At 41.7% G+C, this 21,688-nt stretch overlaps 1 protein-coding gene across 1 annotated transcript in view; it reads left to right on the top strand.

Moving 5' to 3' along the window:
* The first annotated feature begins 1,732 nt into the window (after positions 1–1,732).
* The window catches only part of MED14 (mediator complex subunit 14), a 58,110-nt gene continuing 38,154 nt past the window's right edge, over positions 1,733–21,688 (top strand). The window contains exon 1 of the mRNA XM_009893290.1: positions 1,733–1,812. Within this exon, the coding sequence (XP_009891592.1) occupies positions 1,733–1,812 (80 nt within the window). The remainder of the gene's footprint in view (positions 1,813–21,688) is intronic.

The following is a 21,688-nucleotide window of genomic DNA, read 5'->3' as shown; positions in this document are numbered from 1 at the left end:
ACACCACAAAATGGCTTTATTGAAAAAGTGTCTTGTAACGCTCATTTCATTCTTGTAAACAATGCGTCTTTTTAAATGTGGACTGCAAAAACTACACACAATACTTTGGTTCAGGAATCTGCTGGCTGATTTTCTGAATCACTGTTTTTAATATAGGGACTGTGGGCGTCTAAAAAGAGTTCTATATATAATTCTAAAGAGCCATCTCATTCAGTTGCTACAACTTACTTTACCAGTTTCTCCTGATTCATTTTTTTCTGAATACTGAGCATTTTAAGAGCACAGACTGAGCAAAAATGCTCTATATAGATCATTATAGTTTGCAGCTCCATGACTTCCCAAGAGGTTATTATATCTCAAGCAGTGAGAAACAACTCTCACCGAGTAAGAAATTATTCCATTGTGCAGTATTATTCAAGCAATTAGAAATCATACTGTGTACAAAATACCGGATCTCTAGGTAGCAATTTCTGGCGTTGTATCATGCCTACTTAAGCATGTAGCTACAGCAAAAGAAGTACTATGTTAACAATACAACCATTTTTAAACCAATAGACTATTAGATTCAGAAAAAAAAATAATATACTGTAATTGCAATTCACCTTTCCATTGGCTTTAGACATCTCAATTCCCCATTCCAGAATCTCCTGGAATCTTAATTCCCCTGCCATTCATAAACTCTCCATCTATTCAAAGAGACTGAGGTATATTTCTTTGAAACCCATCACAGCAATATTTAATAGCATGGAGAAGAAGTCCACAGGAAGCAAGAGGTAACGTGCACTTCCCTTCCACAGCACTCCTGACTCTAACTGCTCCAAAATGCCCAAAACCTGGTCTTGCATTTTTCTTGGCTAGTGCAACAGACTGCCATAAAACTAAGCAGAGCATTTCTAAATATTTCTTTCTGAAGACCTGTAGTCAGCCTTTTTATTTAGAAAATTAGGTTGTATCAGCATGTTAACTTGAAGCATCGTGTTAAACCCAGCTTTGCAAATTTATACAGACAGGGGTTAAGAGGGCCAAAGCTTAACAATTACCCAACTCTTAGGGTGGATCTCATTTAGAGGCAGAAGCAGAAATGGACTAATTTCTTTTTAAAGTAATTTAGGAGACTTTTATTGGTATTGGCTTCATTCAGTAAGTTCCCAGGCACTTCAGAGTGATATTAATGAAGAAAAGTCTCATGACAGGCTGGTGAGGTATGGAGGTGCAAAAGCCCGGTTAAGACCTATCTAAAATTCGCATTGTCAGTGCCAGATATGACTACAGAAAGAAGACTTCCCATCTTGAATGATTCTGGGATGTGATTGCTCAGCTAGAAAATGTTTTCTTTAAAGAAGTGGGAAATCCACGATGCGTGCTGGTCCAGAGTTTGGAAACCACACTTGGCTGCGTGGAATTGGGCACATCTATGCTCTAAACCGTTTTAAGGCCCACAGAGCAGCATGGTGTTACACTCACGTTTCGTGAGGCTGTAACTCTTGCACTCATCCCTTCGTAGCTGCTCAATACATCTGGCAGATAGCCCATCACCGAAGTCTGAGGCCGGCGCATCCTGCCCCATGGCTGCTGCGTCCCATGTCCCTGGGGAGGCTGGACACATGCTGTGAGTTAAGTCTCTGTGATCCTTCTCCACAGCTTGCCCTTCAGATATTGCTGAGGGTCTTGTTACCATACACTGAAATCACCAGGCAGACTCGGGGGGCTCAGGAGCACCTGTGATGGGCGGATGGCTGTAGGGCTGGAGAATCCAGAGCTGAAGGACACAGACCAGGGGGCACTGGACCAGTCTGGCCCAGGAATCCCAAGGTTTTGAGAATCAGTGCAAGTCATACTCTTGACACTGGGCCTCCTCACTACAAAAGCATCCATAAAAGCCCCAGCGTTGGGGGGAAGGAAAGAGCGAGTGTGAGAGAGGCAAGAAAGCACAGACACTTCTGTATGTAATGTCTAAATTTCATAAGGCTTTCTGTTACCATGGCAATGAGCATGGTATAAATACCTAGACAGATCTCCCTTGTGGCAGTGCATTCTGCTGCTCCTATGCTGCAGGGCCAGTCTGTGTGCAGACATTTTGATGGGCTTCTTCAAATCCTCTCTGGTAAAACTGTCAATGGTTTTGTTCAATCTTAAACGAATAGTCCAGCAGGCAAAAGTATCCTTTCCACTTGATTCACCACAACTTACTTTCTGGCCCCTCCAAATAAGCAAATGATTTTATTTTTATTTTTTTTTTAAATAAAGATGGAGGATTACATCCTTATTAATTTGTGTTTGGGCAAAATAATCAATAGGAAGAGCTACATTCTGGTTGCTTTAGTTATATTTAAGTTAGACTCAGCACAAGCATTTCCAATAACAACTTAGTGCAATCAAAACTGCTAATGCTTTTGAATTCTGAGTTGTAAAGGAGTTTGAACAGATTCAGGTTAGGCAGTCACAGAGAAGCATAACCTTACGCTAACTGCAATAGTTTTTTTACAAAAGTGCCTATATTTCATAATACAGAAACCCTTCAATTGATTTTTCCAGGATGTGTGTGGTCTTGCATGAGATGCAGATAGAAATAGGTGGATTCTGTTTTAAAATATCAAGCATAATCCTATGTATAGGATCTAAACACTTTATTTTAAAAGCCTCACTGCCTCCTTATTCATTTGGCAGGTATGGTAACGGCAGTGACCAGACTTGCCAGGACATCTCTTTTCCATTCACCCCCTGCTTTTTGCATGTACAAGTGAAAAGAGGAAAACGAAACAGCAGAAAGATATCTATTATATTACATCTGTGCAAGGAAGACAAACTACTTGAGAAGGGAAAAAAGCGTGTCTTCATTTTGAAATTAGGTTTGGTCTTACACAGAGGTAGCTAATTCAAACTCAGATCCAAGCTAGGACAACAGAGTTGGTATTTTGCACACAAATTAGCTGGGGAAGTTATGTACAGGAATCCCACATAGGTTAACCAAACTTTTTGAGTGGAAAACACAATAAAAATGTCAAGCTGCCTGATTTTATCTTATGATAGTTGACAGAAGATCAAGACAAAATGGGAATGAGAGAAATGTGCCTTGAAATAAATCCATACTAGGACGAATTTTTTCCCGTGCCCTTCCAGTCCCCGGTAACAAGTGTGCAATATGAAAATAGACAGGGCTGGGAGCAGGAGAAGAGTCATGGAAAAGCCAGGCGATGGAATGAAAGAAGCCTTCCTGGTACCAACACCACGTCACTTCTGACAAGTTGAAGTTTTCCAGGGCAGCACTTATTCTGCCTTTAACTTCTGAATGATAAAAGGAAAGAGGTCAGTACAGCCCAAATGTGAAGGAGAAGCAAATAAAGTGAATGCCCCTCTTAGCCTAATTGGGATGGGGGTGGAGATGATATCATGAAGAGTAATATTTTATTAATTCTGATTCCTTGGCCATCTTAAAATGACTCTGAACTTCTTCCTCTAGCAAAAATGTTGTTTTCTCACTCTTAATTTCTAAAGCAAACAATTAAAAGTATCAAGGCAGAGCAAAAGAGGGCACCAAATGGGTTTGGAAGAGGAAGATCTGTGTCGGCAGTGAGTGAGAGCTAGTCAAGATGTATGTTTATGACACTAAGCCTACTTGAGACACAGTTCTAATAGAATTGTACTGTAGTCGCACACTAAAACTGAGTAACAGCTTGTACAACTCTTCACACTAAATAACGTCTAGATCCTGCAGTACTTTTAAATTGAAAACTCATCCAAGAACTGAGAAACTGAATTGATCTTTTCTTGGGCACAGGTGAGGTGATTCATATAGTGACTGGAGGGGGAAAGGGACATTGTATGAGTCACTTCTGCTTGTTATATGACAAGTACCTTCTCCTAATTGGTTGCTTAACCAACTTTCATCTTCATCTGCCACCCTTTAACCACGATAAAGCATGTAATCCACAGTATGTGGCTTATACTTGCTTCTTAACTGTGAAATAGATTATGGAGCCTATTCAGTCATACAAGTTGAAAAAGGAACAGAAAATACTTGCTTGTGCTGACAAAACACTTCTCAGCTGTTGGCTTGATTCTTATCTGACTTATCATCTCAGCTGAAGCCAATGGAGATGCAAAAATGCATGAAAAAATGGTTTCCTGATAGCCTGCTTTTTCAGGCATTAACCACCACTAATAATGAATATCCCACTGAGTTAGACCTATAGTCTATCTAGCCCAGCACCCCTTTCTCTAACAGTGGCCAAACCTGGATGCCTAGAAAAGTTTAGAAAAAGAGGACAAACATATTCCCAACATTTCCCTGCCTCCAGCACAGTCTATAGCTCAAGGATCTGCCTGTTCTCATATTCCTGGGACAGATTTCCCGTACCATGAGGACGTTCTTTTTTACAGGGACAGGTATCTGCCTGCAAACTACAAGGACCACAGTTGCTTATTGCTTTTTCCCTGTATGCACCTCCACGCGCTCTCCTGAAGATCAGAGACAGCTTTTGCCAAAGAAGGTAAATGCTGCTCTGTAACTCCAAATGTTTAAGGGTTGCTCCTAAGACACTTACTTGTGCGGGCACTTTCCCTAACCTTTTGACTAAGGGCAGAGAAAAGGCCGTCCCTAAGAGCTGAGACTGTGGCTTTCATGAATGAAGTATGTACATGTATACATACTGATAATGCCTCCATCATCCCAGGTGATGCCCGTTAAATTTGGGCATAGTCCACCAGAACGAAACAAAGTTTGTTTGCAAATTGGGATATGCTAACCAGAGACATGAAAATAAAAAACTTTAAAAACAATCTAAAAACTATATTACACTTAGGCAAGTACTACGATTTTAAAAGTGTATATTTGGTGAATGATAAATAAAAAATACTAGGAATGAGTTGAAGGTTACTTTTTAATGTTTCCCTTCCATGTGAGCAGAATATTAATTGTGCCCCTGATGTGCCAGTATCAGTTATGCACTGAGACAATTTCTCTAAGAAGTGTTTTTTAACTTTTCAGTCAGAACACATGCACCAAGGTGAACGTGCTGTTGAGGTAGGAACACTGTCGCTTCCCTAAGAGTGACAGTGTCACTGCTGTCTATCGGTGACATACTCTGTAAAAAGACACACTCTTCCACAAAACTTTCCCAGTAACTTTGGGAAGCGGCAGGCAGGATATCCTCTGATGTCACATAGTCTGATGTGCCAATTTCAAGGGCATAAAAACCAGGATGTCCCAGATACCCAGATGTCTTGCGTTAGCTTGGAAGCTGGACTAAGTTGCCCGTCACAGGCTTTTGTGTATCTATCAGAAATGGAACATGGAGCCCTGGAGTGTGTTAGACACGGTTTTATAAACAGCAAAAAGAGGAAAGAAATGCAAGTCTCTCCTTTTCTCCACTTGATTTCAGGACTGTGGGTGAGTTGGGCATGCCTTGCCACAGTCTTTACAGTGAGTAAAGGCATTTTTTCCTCTGCTATTATCACCAAAAGGTGATATGCATATGACTGCTCTGCATTCAGCTGGCACCTTTGACAGCCTTGCCTGCGCTCTGTCCACCAGCACTTGCAAGTGGCGTGTAACCTCAGATTAAAGGGATGACGCTAAAGCGCCTGTGCGCGCTGCTGCCCGATGGCTAGCTGCTCCATCGAGTTTTACCCGTAGGAATGTTGTGGTAGCCTGGGAGAGTACTCCTACACGTAGATAAGCACATTCAGAGTCACAGTTTGTGACGATTTGGGGAAAAGCCAGGACAGCCAGCAGAGAATCTGCAGCAAACTGGGACTGTATCTGCGGGGATTTGTAAGGGAAACATTTTGGCTAATGTCAGAGGAGATTTTAAAATGGACAGAGAAAAGAGAAGAAATATTTTTTTGCCAGACACTAAAACCTAATAAATAAATAAATAAAAAATATCCTTCTGCAACAGGATCCATAAAAATATATTCCATAATCCGGGCGAATTTGGTACAGTTCTCTCCTTACTATGCTGTTACATCTCCTGATATTAACTATAAAGGCAGTAGTGTATGTGCACGTGTATGGGTGAGCGTGACAGCACTTAGGAGGATGAGAACGGAGCTTCTTTCTTTCTGACTGCCTTTTAATGAATGAAAGAGGAAAATTCAAAGCCTTGCTGTGTGATACGGATCTCCACATTTGGCATCTGGGATTGATTCTGCAGGCCTGCTGTGTGCGGATCCCCCTCCACATCTCTGCCAGAGCCGCACGCACACGAGTGCAGCATCCAGCCCCAGGTGCTGCTGTGTTCCCGCTTCCTGGGGATATTGTCTCATGATAGCCAGGAGGAAAAACAAAACAAAACAAAACAAAACAAAAATCCAACTGGGCAGCTGAGGAATTGGCTTAAAGAATTAAAATTCAAAATAGATTACAGCAACGCCTGTCTACCAAACTATTGCATTTGCTAAATATTTAAGCAGATAATGCAAATAATTGCAGCTAAAAGCAATTCTTTCTGAGAAAAGAATACGGAGTGACAGGACAGGATGCTGTTTGGCTTATGTTAGGCATATTAAATGAATCTTAGCCAGTGTTGATAAGTCTGTCAATCCACAAGAGGGAAAAAAATGCCTTAAAGGAAATAAGCGTAGCAGGAAAAAGAAAATCTGTATTCAGGATGGTGCTCTGGGTACTGGATTGCAGCACTGATGGAGAGAATGGAGGTGAAAGGGAGAAGCAATACTATTCCATATTGCTGTCCTGATTATCAGGCAAGGTGGCTGAGGCAGTGCGAATTATTTAACTTCAAATAGGTGTCTAAATAACATGCTATCTCTGATCCTTTGAAGCTTTTCTAATAGGGTTGGGTTTTTTTTTTTAGATTCAAGAATTGAGAAACATACAAGGAAGCTCACCATTATAGGCGTGCAAAAGAGTGCATAGCGGTTGCCTCTGTTGTTTCTCATGGGTGCTGTATCCAACACAGTGACATGAAGATAATCCTTACCTGAAGGAGCGGAGGGCACTGACGGGGTGGTGTTCCAACTCCACTTCTGTTGTTCTAGCTGAATAAGGTAGCATTTTTAAAAGCATCCAAGTGCAGTTCTGGTTGAGAAGTTGTATGTCTGTGTCAGCTCCATGTGGTACCAGACTTAATAACCCCCGCTGAGAGGCAGTGCCACATTTACATGACTGTACAGCCTTCTGGACTGGAGCTGGATAGTAAGCCTTATTTTCAGTTACTAAGTGCCATACAAAAATAAATATTTAGACATCTACACACACAAATGCACACTTTATAGATTTATAGAAGTGCTTACATCATTAGGCACCTACTCTTAAATGAATGTGAAACTTAAGTAGCGAAATCCTTCTAGAAATCCCACTAAGCATGGTGTTTGGTCTCCCCCCTAAATACTCTATAAGATCTGCCCCACCGTCAGTGAGGCCTTAAGTACTTGTATGGCCCAGTTCTCTCTGAAAATGGGGTGCGGGGTTCTGTGTCATGTAGATACTTTTATTATTTGACTGTTTTCAGACACCTGAAGAAGCGATCAAATTGAAGATAATGGACATAATCTCGAACAGTGCAGCATTTTTACTGCTGCCCATATCAGCCTATGGCCAAGACACACTTCCTCTTCCATTACTTCAAAACATTATGCTTTTTGAGGATAAGAGAAGATGTCGAAGGCAAGGAAAGACACAGAAAGATGACAGCACATCCAGGGCAGCAAGGAGCACAGCTCCTGCATCAGTGCCAGCCACAGCCCGCAGTCACAGGCTCAAAACCACTTGGCAGGGCTGGGCGTGCTGCTGCACAGCCCCTTCGGTCACCCTGGCACAAAGCAAGCCCATGCGGTATGTAAGTCATCTTGAGCAATCAGGTCCTACAGGAAGCAGTATTTCCTGCAGGAGTGAAGGGTAATGTCCTTTGACTCGGCAGTGACATTCACAAGTCATTCTGGAGGCTCCCAGATTCATGTTTATGAGGTTTCTGCTGCAACTGCCCAGATTTTCCTTTTAATTCTCTCCTTCTTCTTGCACTAACTTGGGTAACCTTGGACTCACACAGACATCTGCAACAAACTCTAGACTCAGTCACTGGATTGGTTGTCAATAACAGTCAGATGACTACCTGACCTACTTTATATGTTAACAGCATCTCGCAGCTGAATAAAGGGTTGATTAAGAGCAATCACTGTAGAGCAATCTGTAGAGACCTGTTCTACCTGTGACTGATAGGCAGACCGTGCCCCTTTCTCACCGTCTGAGGGATTTGCACTCGACCGGATTTATAAGTGTATTTATGATTCTCAGGCTTTATTATTCCCTATTCCTGCATATACAATTGCCAACTTTAAAGTGAAAATCGATCCAGAACATCGCATCTTCTCAAAAGCACAGCCTGCAACCAACAATACCTCATCGTTTATATCCTATTCTCTCCTGTGCTGCTACCCTGAATACTGCAAAAAATGGAAAAATTCTGTTTTCCTTTCCAGTGCTCTCCAGGGGAGTGGATAATCTGCCTAAGGGCTGGCTGCCCAGCATGTCATTTGGATCTCCCAACAGCTTCAATGGACAACTGTGAAGAATAAGTTTGTGTCAGGGCAACAACTGGATCTTTTAAAAGTGATCAGGAATAAGCTACACTCGTTTTGAAGGAAAATTCAAGGCAATTTCTTTAGCTCTAGCCCTATTATTTACCATTTGTGAGGGACACCTAGACTTCTTCGAAGAGTGCTATAGAGCCACATACTTAGAAAGGGCAAGAGGAAATTGTATGCATACAAAACACACAGATACGGACACACATCACTAAGCATTTTTTAAAAGCTGCTCAATCTAGCAGGTGAGATAATACAATCTTATACTCTGGAAATATCATACAGAAATTCGAACTCCTTCAGAAAAAAAAAAAAGAGAGGACTGCTGCAATGTCAGGATTACTAAGTACTTACTGCCAATGCCACTGATAAATAAACCATATTTTTTTTCTATATTTATCCATTTAATAACGCAAATGTCTTTCTGCAACCAGTTGAATTCCAGCTGTATATGCCCCATCCTGAAGGGTAAAGCTGTCCATGAGTGGCTCTACAACACAGCGCAATAGGCACAATTAATCTCTGGGGCAAGATGTGGCAAATCTCAAGGGAGCATTGCATCTCTTCTGCACTGCAGAGCTCACCTCATGCTCTCATACAGAAAATGTCCCAGGGTTCGGTGGCATGGCAAGGGGCCAGTGGCTCAGCTATTTGATTAACATAATGACTAGTGTCTTCCACAGAGAAGAGGTTGTACCTCAGAGGATACAACCAATATCAACCCTGAAATTACACTTTCAGCCTTGCTCTTGCAAGAAGGAAGCTTCTCCTGCGTTGCAATATTTGAAAGCCAGCAACTCAGTTGCAGATGCCCCTAAGGGTCCATTGATTATTTTAAAAGGCTCCACGACAGGTAATTATGAAAAGATTTGTTACAGGGGAGAAATCCTTAGGGATCTGCACGCTAAAAAAAAAGGCTGAAAATCACAGGTTTAGGCTGCTGCCCTCTTTCTTCCTTCCTTGAAGCCCCTACTGGCAAAGTATGGAAATGCTTTCAATGATCTCCAAAAATGACAGAAGACGGAGGCACTCGGCACCTTGCACAATCAGGTACTTAATGCCTTTACCCTCCCTGGGGCTCTGCCGCTGACAGCAAATGAACTGATAGCTCCTGCTGCTCCCACCAGCCCGGTTCTCTGTGTCATCCACCTACACACGCTCACACATTCATTCTCTCCCTCATAATTTATTCATTCAATTTATTTATTTATGTAGGTCATTTTCAGTAGTAGTTTTACAAATAATGGCAGAATTGAAAAGAGCAAGAGAGAAACAAAATTATGGAGAGAGCTAGCAACACGCAGGGAATGGCCAGGGAAATTATACTCTGCTCAAAACAAGACGTACACTGGAGGATCATTCCCAATTTTCTGCTCAGGCAGAGCCTGAGCAAATTTCAAGTGACGTCAGCTTCACCAACCTTTGCTCGACGCTGACTTCACACAGCCGATTTACCTGGTGCTCATGCTCTGCTCTCTGGACTTACATGGTCTTTCTGATTGTACTTGAGGCCTTTTAGAACTCTCAGAAGACTGCTTCTGCATTTAAAGACCATTATTTTGGTTTTCCCAGCATTTAGTCATTAACTGTGATTTAAAGCTTTAATCCACAAGGGTCTTTGCAGTAAAGACCAGGCATATTTACATTCCCTAACCTATGCATCTAAACTAGACTACTTCCCTTTATTTCCTATTTAACCACCCTCTAAAGAAACTTCCTTTCTCCATTGACTCCACAGAAACTCTAAGGAAATTACCTTCCTAAAGATGTGATCAGAAAAGGTGAGATCAGTGGATCTTAAGACTTTCTGTCATCGAAAGAAGCAGTCTTTTTCCTTCACCTTGCATGCTTTTTCCTGTCTTTTTCCTCTTCCTTCCCCTAATTTCACCTCTCTGTTGCCCACTCATGCTTCCTTACAGCACTTTTGACACTCACCTGACTTCTTGCTGAGCTGATTCAGCTCACTGAACTGGCAGAAAATAAATCCAGAGAAGTAAAAAAGGGACAGTTTTCTGATGGGTTAATGAGCTGGATCAGCTCAAGTGAATATGAAAGTCAGCCCAAGGGTGAGTCAGGATCATGTAGGCAGGAGTGTGAAGAGCAAGGAGGATTGACCCTTTTCACAGCAGAAAGCGATCAAAAGAGCTCTGTCTTCACTAATGGTATCCCTAGTTGGGAATATAACATAGATGCCCGGAAATTGAATTTATCCACGCTGTTCTACCTATGCAGTAATGAATTTGTATTTAATTTTCTTTCCTTTCTATGCTCAGCTGTCATGTTCTACCACAATTCATAGCATAAGAGTATTATAGAGACCCCCTTCAAGCCCAGCACTCTATACCTGTAGGAAAATCTGTCTCTCAGGCTCAGGATGTTACAGCAAATACGTGAAACACTGAAAACCATTCAGTATCAACTATGATGTGCCCTGTTATGGAGTCTAGTGGAGGAGCACATAAGTGGAGCTAAGAGCAGCACAGTTGTCAAACTGTGAAAGTGATTCCTCTCTGAAATGAAACCTTGGCTGCTCCATCTTTTGATATCTTCAGACCAAGACCGGACACTTTCTTCAAGATCCACTGTATCAAAGACAAGATATACTTCATTGAACATGTTATGCCAGTAACAGGGTTAGTTCGGTGAAACTGAAGGGTCTGTGATATTTAGGAGGTCAAAGGAGATATTCTACACTCCGTACTTACACAAAGGAAAAAAAAGAGACTAAAGCAAGGCTTTTAGGGTAAAGAGCACAACCAATTTCCATTGTTCTTCCAAAACAAAGAGGATTTCTGCCTATGCCCTTCATCTTGGATGAGTAGTTTGTCCCTACTGATACCACCATCCTCCCTTACCTAACAGGAGAGCTCACTTTTGATCTGTAGACACAAACACTGAACCAGCAATTATAGAAATTGCAGGTCCTCTCTCTGTTTAGAAGAGTAATTTTTGAATGTACATGTGGCATCTCAGCATTCTCCTAACAAGGTACTGGAAATGCTTTTGCCATTTCTCCTTCTCCCATGACAGTAAGATACCCTGTTCTCTGCCCCAGCCCTTCACGCTCAGGCTGTGATGGGAGCACATGCAGAGTGCATACTCCAAAGGGTGCAAGATTACATACTAAATGGAGACCTTTGAGTCCCTCAAAATGTAATCTCTATTCTGATTACAAAATTTGTGGAAGATGCTTTATTTCAGTGAGGCGCTCAGCCTCTCAGCCTCTCTTCATGGGTTAAGCATAAATACATTCATTTCCTATCTTCATGATAACTTTTTACATTCAGAATGTATGCAGAAAAATGCAGTTTGAACTACAGATATTAAAGCAGTAGGTGCCTGCCCTAGCAATAAGTTTGCTAAAAAGCACCTTTTTGGAAGACTCCTTAAACCAGAGTCCTCCAGTGGCCTAATCAGTATCCTAGTTAGCTCTTATTCCCATCAGTCATGACAGGTTATAGATCACATTTCTCCTGCCTCAATTTAAAGCAGTCTGGCTTCCTCCAGTTTTTTCATTTCTCTAACCTTCTCCTTTTTGCCTATGACTAACATAGTTTTGTCACAAGTTTCTACTCATGGTCCAGGCCTACTGTAAATAGTGAGTCTGGTTCTGTAGCAAGTTGGTTTCCTGTTGCAGCACCACACATGTTAAGGCAAACCACATCCGTTCAGAGATGGACCCATTTTAAGAACATTTATTTGTGGGTTGTAGATTATCAGTCATTGAGACAAAGGGCTCAGATGACTCCTTAAAAAATTAGGAGAGCAGGGCCTTCTGGCATACTGAGATGGTGGAGTAAGATGGGAGAAATACCATTTGCAGGTTGTGCTGCTGAGGGGAGTTAATCACTTCAAGATAGTTTGGGTTTTGCATTTGAAAATGAAATGGTGCGCTGAAGGGAAGGACTAAACAGATTATTGAATGAAATTGTTCCGCGCTTAGAAGACAAGCTTTCCTACTTTGTGGGGAGGGAAGAGGGAAGGATGACAGCCCCCGTCTTCAGTTCTCTTTGCTGCTTCTCCTGCACTTTCTGAATATTGTGATTTATGATTCTTATCATAGGAGAGAATAATGGCCCTGGTCAGGTTCAGCCCTCCCTGCTGCTATGTACTACGTAGAGACACACATCTCTAGTACCTGTATCTGTGCATGTGTATAGGAGCTCTATGAACATCAGCTCCTTTGGGCATCAAGATGAGATGCAGTTCAGAGCACATGAAGAGTCTAAGTTCTCCCATACTCAGGCACCCACATAAAATACTTACGATTGATAAACACTTGCTGTGTCATTCACTTGTCCTTTTGCCTCTGTTTCCAAGAGGTGGGTATACAAGTTACCAGCACAGTGAAGTCCTAGAAATATATTCCTCATGTAATGTAACAGTACAGGCAAAGCAGTGATGTAATACAAACTTAAGTTGTGAATCTCTTTTTAACAAACTTTGGGGGAAAATGAAGGGAGAGCTCCAGATGAGGGCTCAGACACAGCACGCTCTGGGGAAGTTTTCATTGTTTTCTTGTCACATTTTAGACTGATAAATACCTCTTATGCATAGAGGTTTGTTGCTCTTTTCTGACTGCATTAACTGCAATTAAGCTAGAACTTCTTTGCATAGAGAAATGTGTCTGACCAGCTATTCTGCAGCAGATTTTCTGCATGTGGTCTCCTTTTCTTTCATCTTTTAGAAACACATTAAGCTAAACTGCTAAAGGACACTCTTTGTATGGAATGAAAGGATCTATGCAGGGAACGGTGCAGAATAATCAGGTTTTAAGTACATATATTCATTGATTTCCTAGCAGCTTTCCCATGTACACAAACCCATTCCTAGAAATGTTAGCTTTCTTGTTATCTACATTCTAGCAATCTGGAGGAAGAGGAATTGGTTTTGGTTTGCATTCCTTGTTTTCCTCCAGAAAATGTTCAGTAGGGCACTACTGTCCATTGTTCTAAATTCTTATCTCCTGCTGTACTGGTATTTTATGCACTGTACCTCTGACTAGTGCTCTACAAGATGCTAAAGAGAGAAAGGGTTTTTTTGTGTGTGTGTCTCTGTAAGTAAGCACATTATAAATTTAGAAAAAAAAATCAAAAAGACCCTCTGTAAGTTTTTCTCTGCTCCACAGCAGCCTTAACACAAACTACCTGATAAGTCTTGTTTGTATGCTTGTGCAGAGTACAGGTTTCCAAAGGCCTGTTCTGGAGGGCCCCGATTAGATAACACGTAACAGAGAGAAACCATGGTTTAGAGGACTTTGTTTTCATTTGCAGCTCATTAGAGGCAGCCCAAAGCTAACTTAAGCCTCCTGCCTGGGAGATACTGGATCGAGATAAAACCAGACGCAGACAAAATAGGACTGTATACACTTGATACCGCTGTACCCCGAGTTCCCACGTGATCAAAAAATAACAAGCCACCGAAGGAAGAGGTGCTGTCTTCAAAAGCCTCAGACTCCATCCATTTGGATTGCTGCGATCCAGCACTGGCAGGGGTACTTGCACTACAAAACTGGTCAAGGGAGGTAGCCCTCTGGCAAAGGGCCCTAAATCTATGAAGGTGACTTTGCCCTCCTACAGTTTCAGATTGCAAGAGGTTCAACTAGACCAAACCCTCATCATGTTGCAGAGGATCAGACAGGGGCAAGTGGCGAAGGCAGGCCTTTACCAGTTCAACCTAAATTGTGACAGAGGGAACTCTTTGAGCCAAATTGACAAGGCCACATTAGGGGGAGGAGAAGGAAGAGGGTGCATGTTTAACTAATTCAATTTCTAAATTAATTTAGTTAAATCAGTGTAACTTTTGTGTGTGAGCAAGGCTTATTGTCAGAAAGCTAATTCTAAATTAAAATCAGAAATAGAGTGGTGTCATCCATTACAAAGGAGATACGGGCTGAAAGTACTGCTGAATTGCATGATGGCTTCTAAAAATACCAGAATGCAAGGATTAAATACAAGTGAGTTAATAAGGTGTTATACCGCATTCTGAAGGCTGCTTAAAATTAGCTGTGAATCTGCTTTTGCTTGTCCTAAATATATTGCAGAAAGAGACCGTTTTTTTTTTTTTGCATCTCTTTCAGTCTTACTTTGAGCTGTCACACTCTGAAAAGTCTGGCTCTCTAGGCACTAGAGGGAGAGAGATAGCTTTGCTATTGCTCTTCTTTCCAATCATGCTCTCAAGCCTCAAGGAACTAATTTTAATAAGTGACGTACAGAGGTGAAGCTCAGTCATTTCCCCATATGATTTATTCAGTGTGCACTACAGGGCCATTGTACAGTGCTGTATTTTCTGTTGAGAAGGCATTTTCACAAGAAATGTCCATTTTCAGGATCAGATCATTTTCTAAAAACCAAACATACAAAAGGCAGAAGGGGCTACAGCTTTCCCGGCTGAACCTCAACTTAAAATAAAACGTTGCTAAGATTTACTGAGTTTCTACTGTGTCTTCTGCATTCTACAGCTGTGCAGAAAGGTAGCAATTTTTAGCATTTTGCAGACTCGGACAGGACTGCAAGAAGCCACAGGTTGTCAATTACCTTTGCAATCAGTGGGGTTGGGAACCTTCTTCTAAGCTAAAATGTAAGTTGCAGGAATTGTGGGCTATATGCAGATCTCAGGATGTGGTCTGTGCCCCACAAAAATCTCTAAAGAACTGCTTGGCTAGGTGCTGTCTGACCCCACACAAAGCGCTGCATGTCCCTCTGGCACAATAGGCTGTATTTAGTTAGGTATAAGTAGTTTGTTTCCAGGAGAATTAGGATCCTTGCACAGAGGTGATTCTACCCTCAACCTACGTTGTCTGATCTTCCAAAACTGGCACTGGCCAGAACCGCTGCCTGTGTGCATGCCCCTATGGCATCCGAGAACAATCTGTTCCTCTTGCCCATAACCAGAATATCCTATAACCCACCAGAGGGCCATTATTCCTGCATTGCTACAGATGTATCGTTCTGCCTTTTCACTGTACTTTTCTTTCAATTTTAATGGAGAGCGAGTAGTCACTGGAGTTCACTAAGTCAACCAAGTCTGCAGTCACGCAGCTAAACGTGTAATCACCTCTTCAGTCCCAGGAGCCAAACCCGTTCTCACCTCCCCTTTTGTCAAAGCTGATATCCTAGAGCTCTGTGACATAGGTGGAGTTTAGGTAAGTTTCTCCTAACTGCTACAAAAAGTGCTGGTTTATCCTTTCTGGGAAAAAAATAAATAAATAAAAAATCCCATTCTCAAAGCTGTGCAAGAAGGAAGATTCTTGGATAGCATCTCAGCCCAGAAACTTCCTTCACATCCAAAGTCTGGGTGGAGAATGGCAGCTCAGAAATAATTGTGTGTGTCCTTACTTTTCAGAGTGAGGGTCAGCATTTAAACATTATCTGACCACAGCTGCAGATCTACAAAGCGTTTGCAATTAAGCATGTTCTGGTACACACCCTTGTCTTCAGAAGAGCGTGAGAGTTTGCACTGTCTGAATGTATTAGCCAGCAGCAGCTAAATACAATCGAGCTGTCTACTTCTAAGTTTAGGACAGAATACTTCACAGCTGCAGTCCTTCTCCCACTGAGTATGACTAATCAGATCTACTTTTCTGATATTCTTTCCATCTCTTTAGGTGTTTGCACAGATAAATCCTTTTGGGCAAAAGTGCTTTCATCTTGAAATAAGTGCTCACTTTGTATTTTTCCAGCATACGTGTATTTTTTCAAATTCTGTGAGTAACATTCAGTGACTGTTAGACAGGGCGAAATCACAGGTTATGGATGGTATTGTCAAGTTGTTCAAGTCAATGATTGAACAGTGCAATTTATCACTTCACTGCTATGTGCTGGATCAGGGGTTCTTTCTCCTTTGTTAGCTTTTCAAAGATGTGGGGTCCAGAAAGGATGTTACTGTTTTGCTCCTATTTCAGAATTACTTGTGAACAAAGCATTTTTTTACCCACAGAAAAAATGCAGCTTGTATGGTTGAAATAGTAGATTGAGTTGTAATTAACTTAACTACAATAATAATGAAAATACACTCTTTTGAGGATAGCAAGGTCTTTAGTTAGCTTTAGTTCCAGTCTGACAGAGACAAACCAATTTAAAATTTACAGTGGATATCAATATTGCTAGTAAAGAAGCCCAAAAAGAAGCTCAGACTAATATGGCTATGTTCAGCATTTAAAATATAATCCATTTTGCATTACTATAAGAAAGGGGACATTTGTAAATTCAAATAAAATCAAAGATTCTATTTTATGACTTGGAGAATGTTTCTTTTCTTAAGTTGTTCACAACGTATAATTAGAACTGTAGTGTACTTTACTACACGCTGCATAAGAGATTCTCTGTCTCACAGTGGCACGCTGTCTCACAAACCCTGAGTGCCTGACAGAGAACTCTCAATCCATTACTATTATCTTTTCTACCATTCAAAAAAATAGTTGCCAAACTTAATCCTATGAACAAAATAGATCAAAAAAGAGATGCAACTTATGCTTTTAAAACCTATAGGTTTTATTTTAATTGGTTCCCTTTTTAGCCCTTTTAATAAACAGGAAAAAAAAGCAAAGCCCTTGTGCAGTAACCAGCTATAAACCCCTTTCCTCTAACACATACACACTTTTCCAAAGAATGCTCTACTGTAGGTACAATAGCCCTGTGCAATTCACAAACCAGCAATTTGTGTCATGAAATACTGAATTGTCAACAAATAATGCAATCACTAATAAAGAGACAGGCCATAAAATCATACAAGGTCATCAATATTTTTCAACTGGAATTCCGTCATAACATCATAGAAAAAGTCTTATGTTCATGCAAGTGCTACAATGGAAAAGTCTAAATAGTTTTTAGCTATCATTATGTGTTGGATATATAGCAATGCATGAAATCTCATTAGAATTTAAATACATACTTTAACTTTTATTGAATACAAGGTTGAAGTTTTGTAAGTTCATAATATGCAACACTGCAGTAACTGATACTATGTGTGGGAACGCTCCCACACCATATCTGATTCTCTGATGTCTTCTGAAAAGGATGAAAGATATCAAACTCCTATTACTCATGATTTATAAAGGCATTTGGATATAACATTGCTAAATGTCGCAACACTTTATAAATCAAGTAATTAACAAGAAATCTTTGCACTATATGTGTGCTATTATTTTTTTATTATTAAAAGAATGCTTAAATGTCAAGTCCAGAAGGTGCCTGTGTGATTACCATTCTCTGATAAAAAAAAAAAACCACCAAAAACCCAAACAACAAAACAACAACTGGCAGAAATTGAATGACCAATCTCTAAACCACACAAACACAGGATATCTAGGAGGCTGTCTCTTAGCACACGATATGGTCTACCTCCCTCCCACTGAACATTTGTCCCATGGCTCCAAAGAACAGTAAATGTTTAACTTCTCTGGAAACAGAAAGTCATCTGCTGCCCTTCCCATCAGCTCTATAACACTGTTAGCTCCACAGCTAAACACCAACAGCTTTTGATCAACCAACAAATCCCTATCTGAAGTTAGGCTTCTAAGGCTCCCTATTATGGTAACAAAGAGGAGCCAATTTAAAATATTTGGCTGCATGCTTGCATAAATATTCATGTACAGAGGGGTGCGATCACTGCTGCAGCTATTTCACAAGTGGGGAAGCTGAGGGATGGAGAAGAAATGGCTTGCCTGGAGTCACAAAGCATATTAGTAACAATGTTAGAAGGAGAAGCTGATGTTCTGATTCATCAGTGCCATCTGCACTGGAAAGATATGATGTTACTCCTGGGCTGGGCATGTCCAAGCCTTTCTTGAGCACAAACCTCCATTAGGACAGACTAAGCCGTGCACTACAGCAGCAGTACAGTCCTAACGTAGCAGAATACCATGCTGCTCCTGCAACCTGAGAGACACCTATCACACGGAGGACATGATGTACGTAGCAGGAGTTGGCCAGCCTGACGTCTGGAGACAGGTTGCAATGCTGGGCAGCCCCCAGCGAGTGTATCACCCCAATTCCTCTGTGTGCCTACCAGATCTTCCTGCCAGGCAATTCCCCCGTTCCCCTGCGGCTCTAAGACCTCACCCGTGTTCCCTGACAAGATGAGCCAGGTAGAATCGGTCATGAAGCTAAATGTATGGGCCACCCACGCCCTGCACATCAGGTCACTCAGCTGTAAAGGGGTCCCAATGCCACACTGCGTGTGTGTGTACGGTATTGCCTGTCTGCAAGAAAGCCTGAGGTGAGAGCCAACTGCATGTGTGAGTCTTACCAGGCCTGTTGTCTTCCCATTACTACTAGAAAATTTGTCATCGGCCTTAAACAGCAGAAGATTGAAACCTGCTGAATTAAGAGAATGAACACAAATGAAAGCACAGTAAAAATCTGTATTTACATAGCCTGAAAAACCCACATGAACACAGCCATCCTTCTCTTCCCCACAAATGGGCACTGCCTACCTCTTAGCAAAGGGCCAACAGGGAAGCATGATAGTAATCTCAAGACTGTTAAAATGTCACTGCTTTTAAAAAGTGTTTAACAGCAGATTCAGAAGTTTTGCTAAAGTATCATAATTCCAGTAACTAGGCAGTATAGAAACAGATCACCTATAAACAGAAGAAGAAACCACACCTGTAAAATAAAATCAGATTACGTTTTATGCTGAATTATCCTCTTACCTTGCAAACTGCAAAATTCTGTAACTCAAAATAGATCTTCCAGGGCATATAATTTACTGACATGCACTACTGTATGAAAGAATACAATTTGGATTAAGTTTCAGCATTATACATTGCTTCTGCTTGACTATTCTCCTGAAGTGCACCGTTGTATTGTACCTGGAGTTGGTTTTGTTATTTAGAGAATTGCATTTAGAGAGTGCTATTTACCTTGAAGTATTCATTTAAGACATTTTGTTATCCATGTGCAACAAATTTGCCCATGTAACAACTGCAGGCCTGACCTGCAGTCTGCAATGGCAGTCCACAATGAAATACACCATTTTTCATCCATGCACTTAAATGTTAAGAAATTGAGGATCTACAAGATTGCAGGCACCAACAGCCCCAATTAGAACTAAAGCTTCATCGTCCTTTTTTATGGCTTGAAAAATCCAACTTTGTTCATCACCCTTAGGGAGAAGGACGCATTATACAGGGGTTATCTACAGTCTACCTAACAACTGTGCAATTCATCAGGTCCATGCGAAAGCACTGTGCAGGCAGCCCTCTCTCCCCCAAAAGTCCTGCTACTCTTTCCAGCTACCCCACTGCCCCAGCTTTCTGCCTCCCGTAGTTTTGCCTTTGCCACCCCAATAGAATTCTGAAACCTATTTCCAATTCCTGCAAGCTGGGATTTTGAATTTAGACACAATGCTCATCCTTCTTAGAAGTGCCTGTATCAAAGAATAGTAGCACTGCCAACCTCAGAAAGGTAACAAGAAGGAACAAATGTATGTATTTGTTTTTAAACGTGTTATGTAATGTAGGCCAGTCACCTGATTTTTGAACTCCCACTACTCATCTCCAGCGTACTGTTAAAACAACTAATCTTGCCAAGTCTCCCAACAGCATGATTCTTGTGTGCGCACAAGCACATAAGCCTTGAGCTTCTGAAATTTCTCTATGGCTGTTCCTCCTTTCTTTGAAAACAGTATCAAGAGCTTCTTTCCTATGCAGCCCTGTGAGAGGAGAGCTCAGCATGATCCCTGCCACAGCTCTGATTAACCTCTCCTCTCCAAGGGAAGAAAGACAACCAAGCTGAGGATATCCCCCCTCCCCAGCCAAGGCTGACAAATTCACCAAGACCAGAGCTTCTCCAAACAAGAACAGTTCTAACGGGGGGAAAGTCAAATTGCATCACCAGAATTTCCCACCTGCCTTTTCATCAACAAAGTCTGAGCCTGTGCCACTGAAATCAATGGGAATTTTATTACGGACTAAATTGGAAGAGATGGGAAGAAGGGAAAAAGAACAACGAAAAAAAAAAGCCTGCATTTCTAAATTATAGTATAGCAATCCTGCCCCTTCCCACCCAGATGGGTGAGGCACAGGACTCGGCTACAGGTGGTGTTTCTTCCCTCCTCACAGCTGAGGCACTGGCTGGCAGCCTGCACAGCAACATGGGAGCTGGCGTGCCAGCATGCAGCTAACAGTCCCTCTTGCTCAATACACCTTTTTATGCTCCGCGGAGGCTATGGGAGAGCTTGCCTGCCAGCCAAGCTACTCCTTGTCAGCTGGCAGCCGGCTTGTAACCTGGAGCAAGAAACATGCTCCCCTGTAGGAACAGAACTATTCTCCTTGCTGGCACAGATGCCTTTATTGTTATTATTACTAAACTGATTACACAGTTCTCAGGTTAAAAAATGTTTCCTTTTATTGTTTACTTTCCCCTTGGAAAGAGATGAGTAAGAGAAGAGGTTTTTAAAAGTCTACATTTAATATAAAACAAGTAGGACCTTTTCTTCTTTTTATTAAACTTTGAGAAGTTTGGATATTTATTGCCTGCGATGTGCCTCTTTCGGGGATTTCTTTGCAACCATAAGGCAAGAATTTATGATTTAACTTTTGAATTAGTCATGATACAAAACACCCAGGATTTATGCTGTTCCTTCCTTTACACAGTCCACCTTGGTAACCAGTAAACAAAAAATCCCTCTTGAATTGTTTACAGACTTTCCTTCTCCCCCTCTCCCTTCAGAAGCGTCAGTTAATCTGGAAGACGGAAATACACAAAAAGTTGCCATAGTTTTATCGCCAGATCCCACCGACTGCTCCGCTGCTCACTGCCCCTTCCCCGAGCTTGAACAGCGACTTCAAGGGAGGATGCGGAGCCTGCTACCTCTACTCTCGACTACCCGGCGTCGCTCTGCACCCTTCACAAATGCTTCGCATTTCCCAAGTCATTAGGAAGGGATTAGCCAACCCAGCGCCTAACACACACCGTTGTTTCCTTGACAGCCTAAAGAACCGCATCAAAGGCCCTCTGAGGCGCTAAATCTGTCATCCGGTTCTCCTTCACCCCATATTTCATCAACGCGGGCAGATACAATGCGAGAGCCGTCCTCGTGTCCCTCCCTCCCTTGTATTTTACAGACGTTTCAATCGCGGCGCTGCCGGGAAGCACTTCAGGGAAGGCAGCCGCCTCCAAGCCCTTCTACCCGACAGCTC

This window comes from Charadrius vociferus, unplaced genomic scaffold (assembly GCF_000708025.1).
Source record: "Charadrius vociferus isolate BGI_N301 unplaced genomic scaffold, ASM70802v2 scaffold209, whole genome shotgun sequence".
In the NCBI taxonomy this organism is placed as follows: domain Eukaryota; kingdom Metazoa; phylum Chordata; class Aves; order Charadriiformes; family Charadriidae; genus Charadrius; species Charadrius vociferus.
Note: the sequence above shows the minus strand (reverse complement) of the source record. Positions and strands in the feature narration are given on the sequence as shown.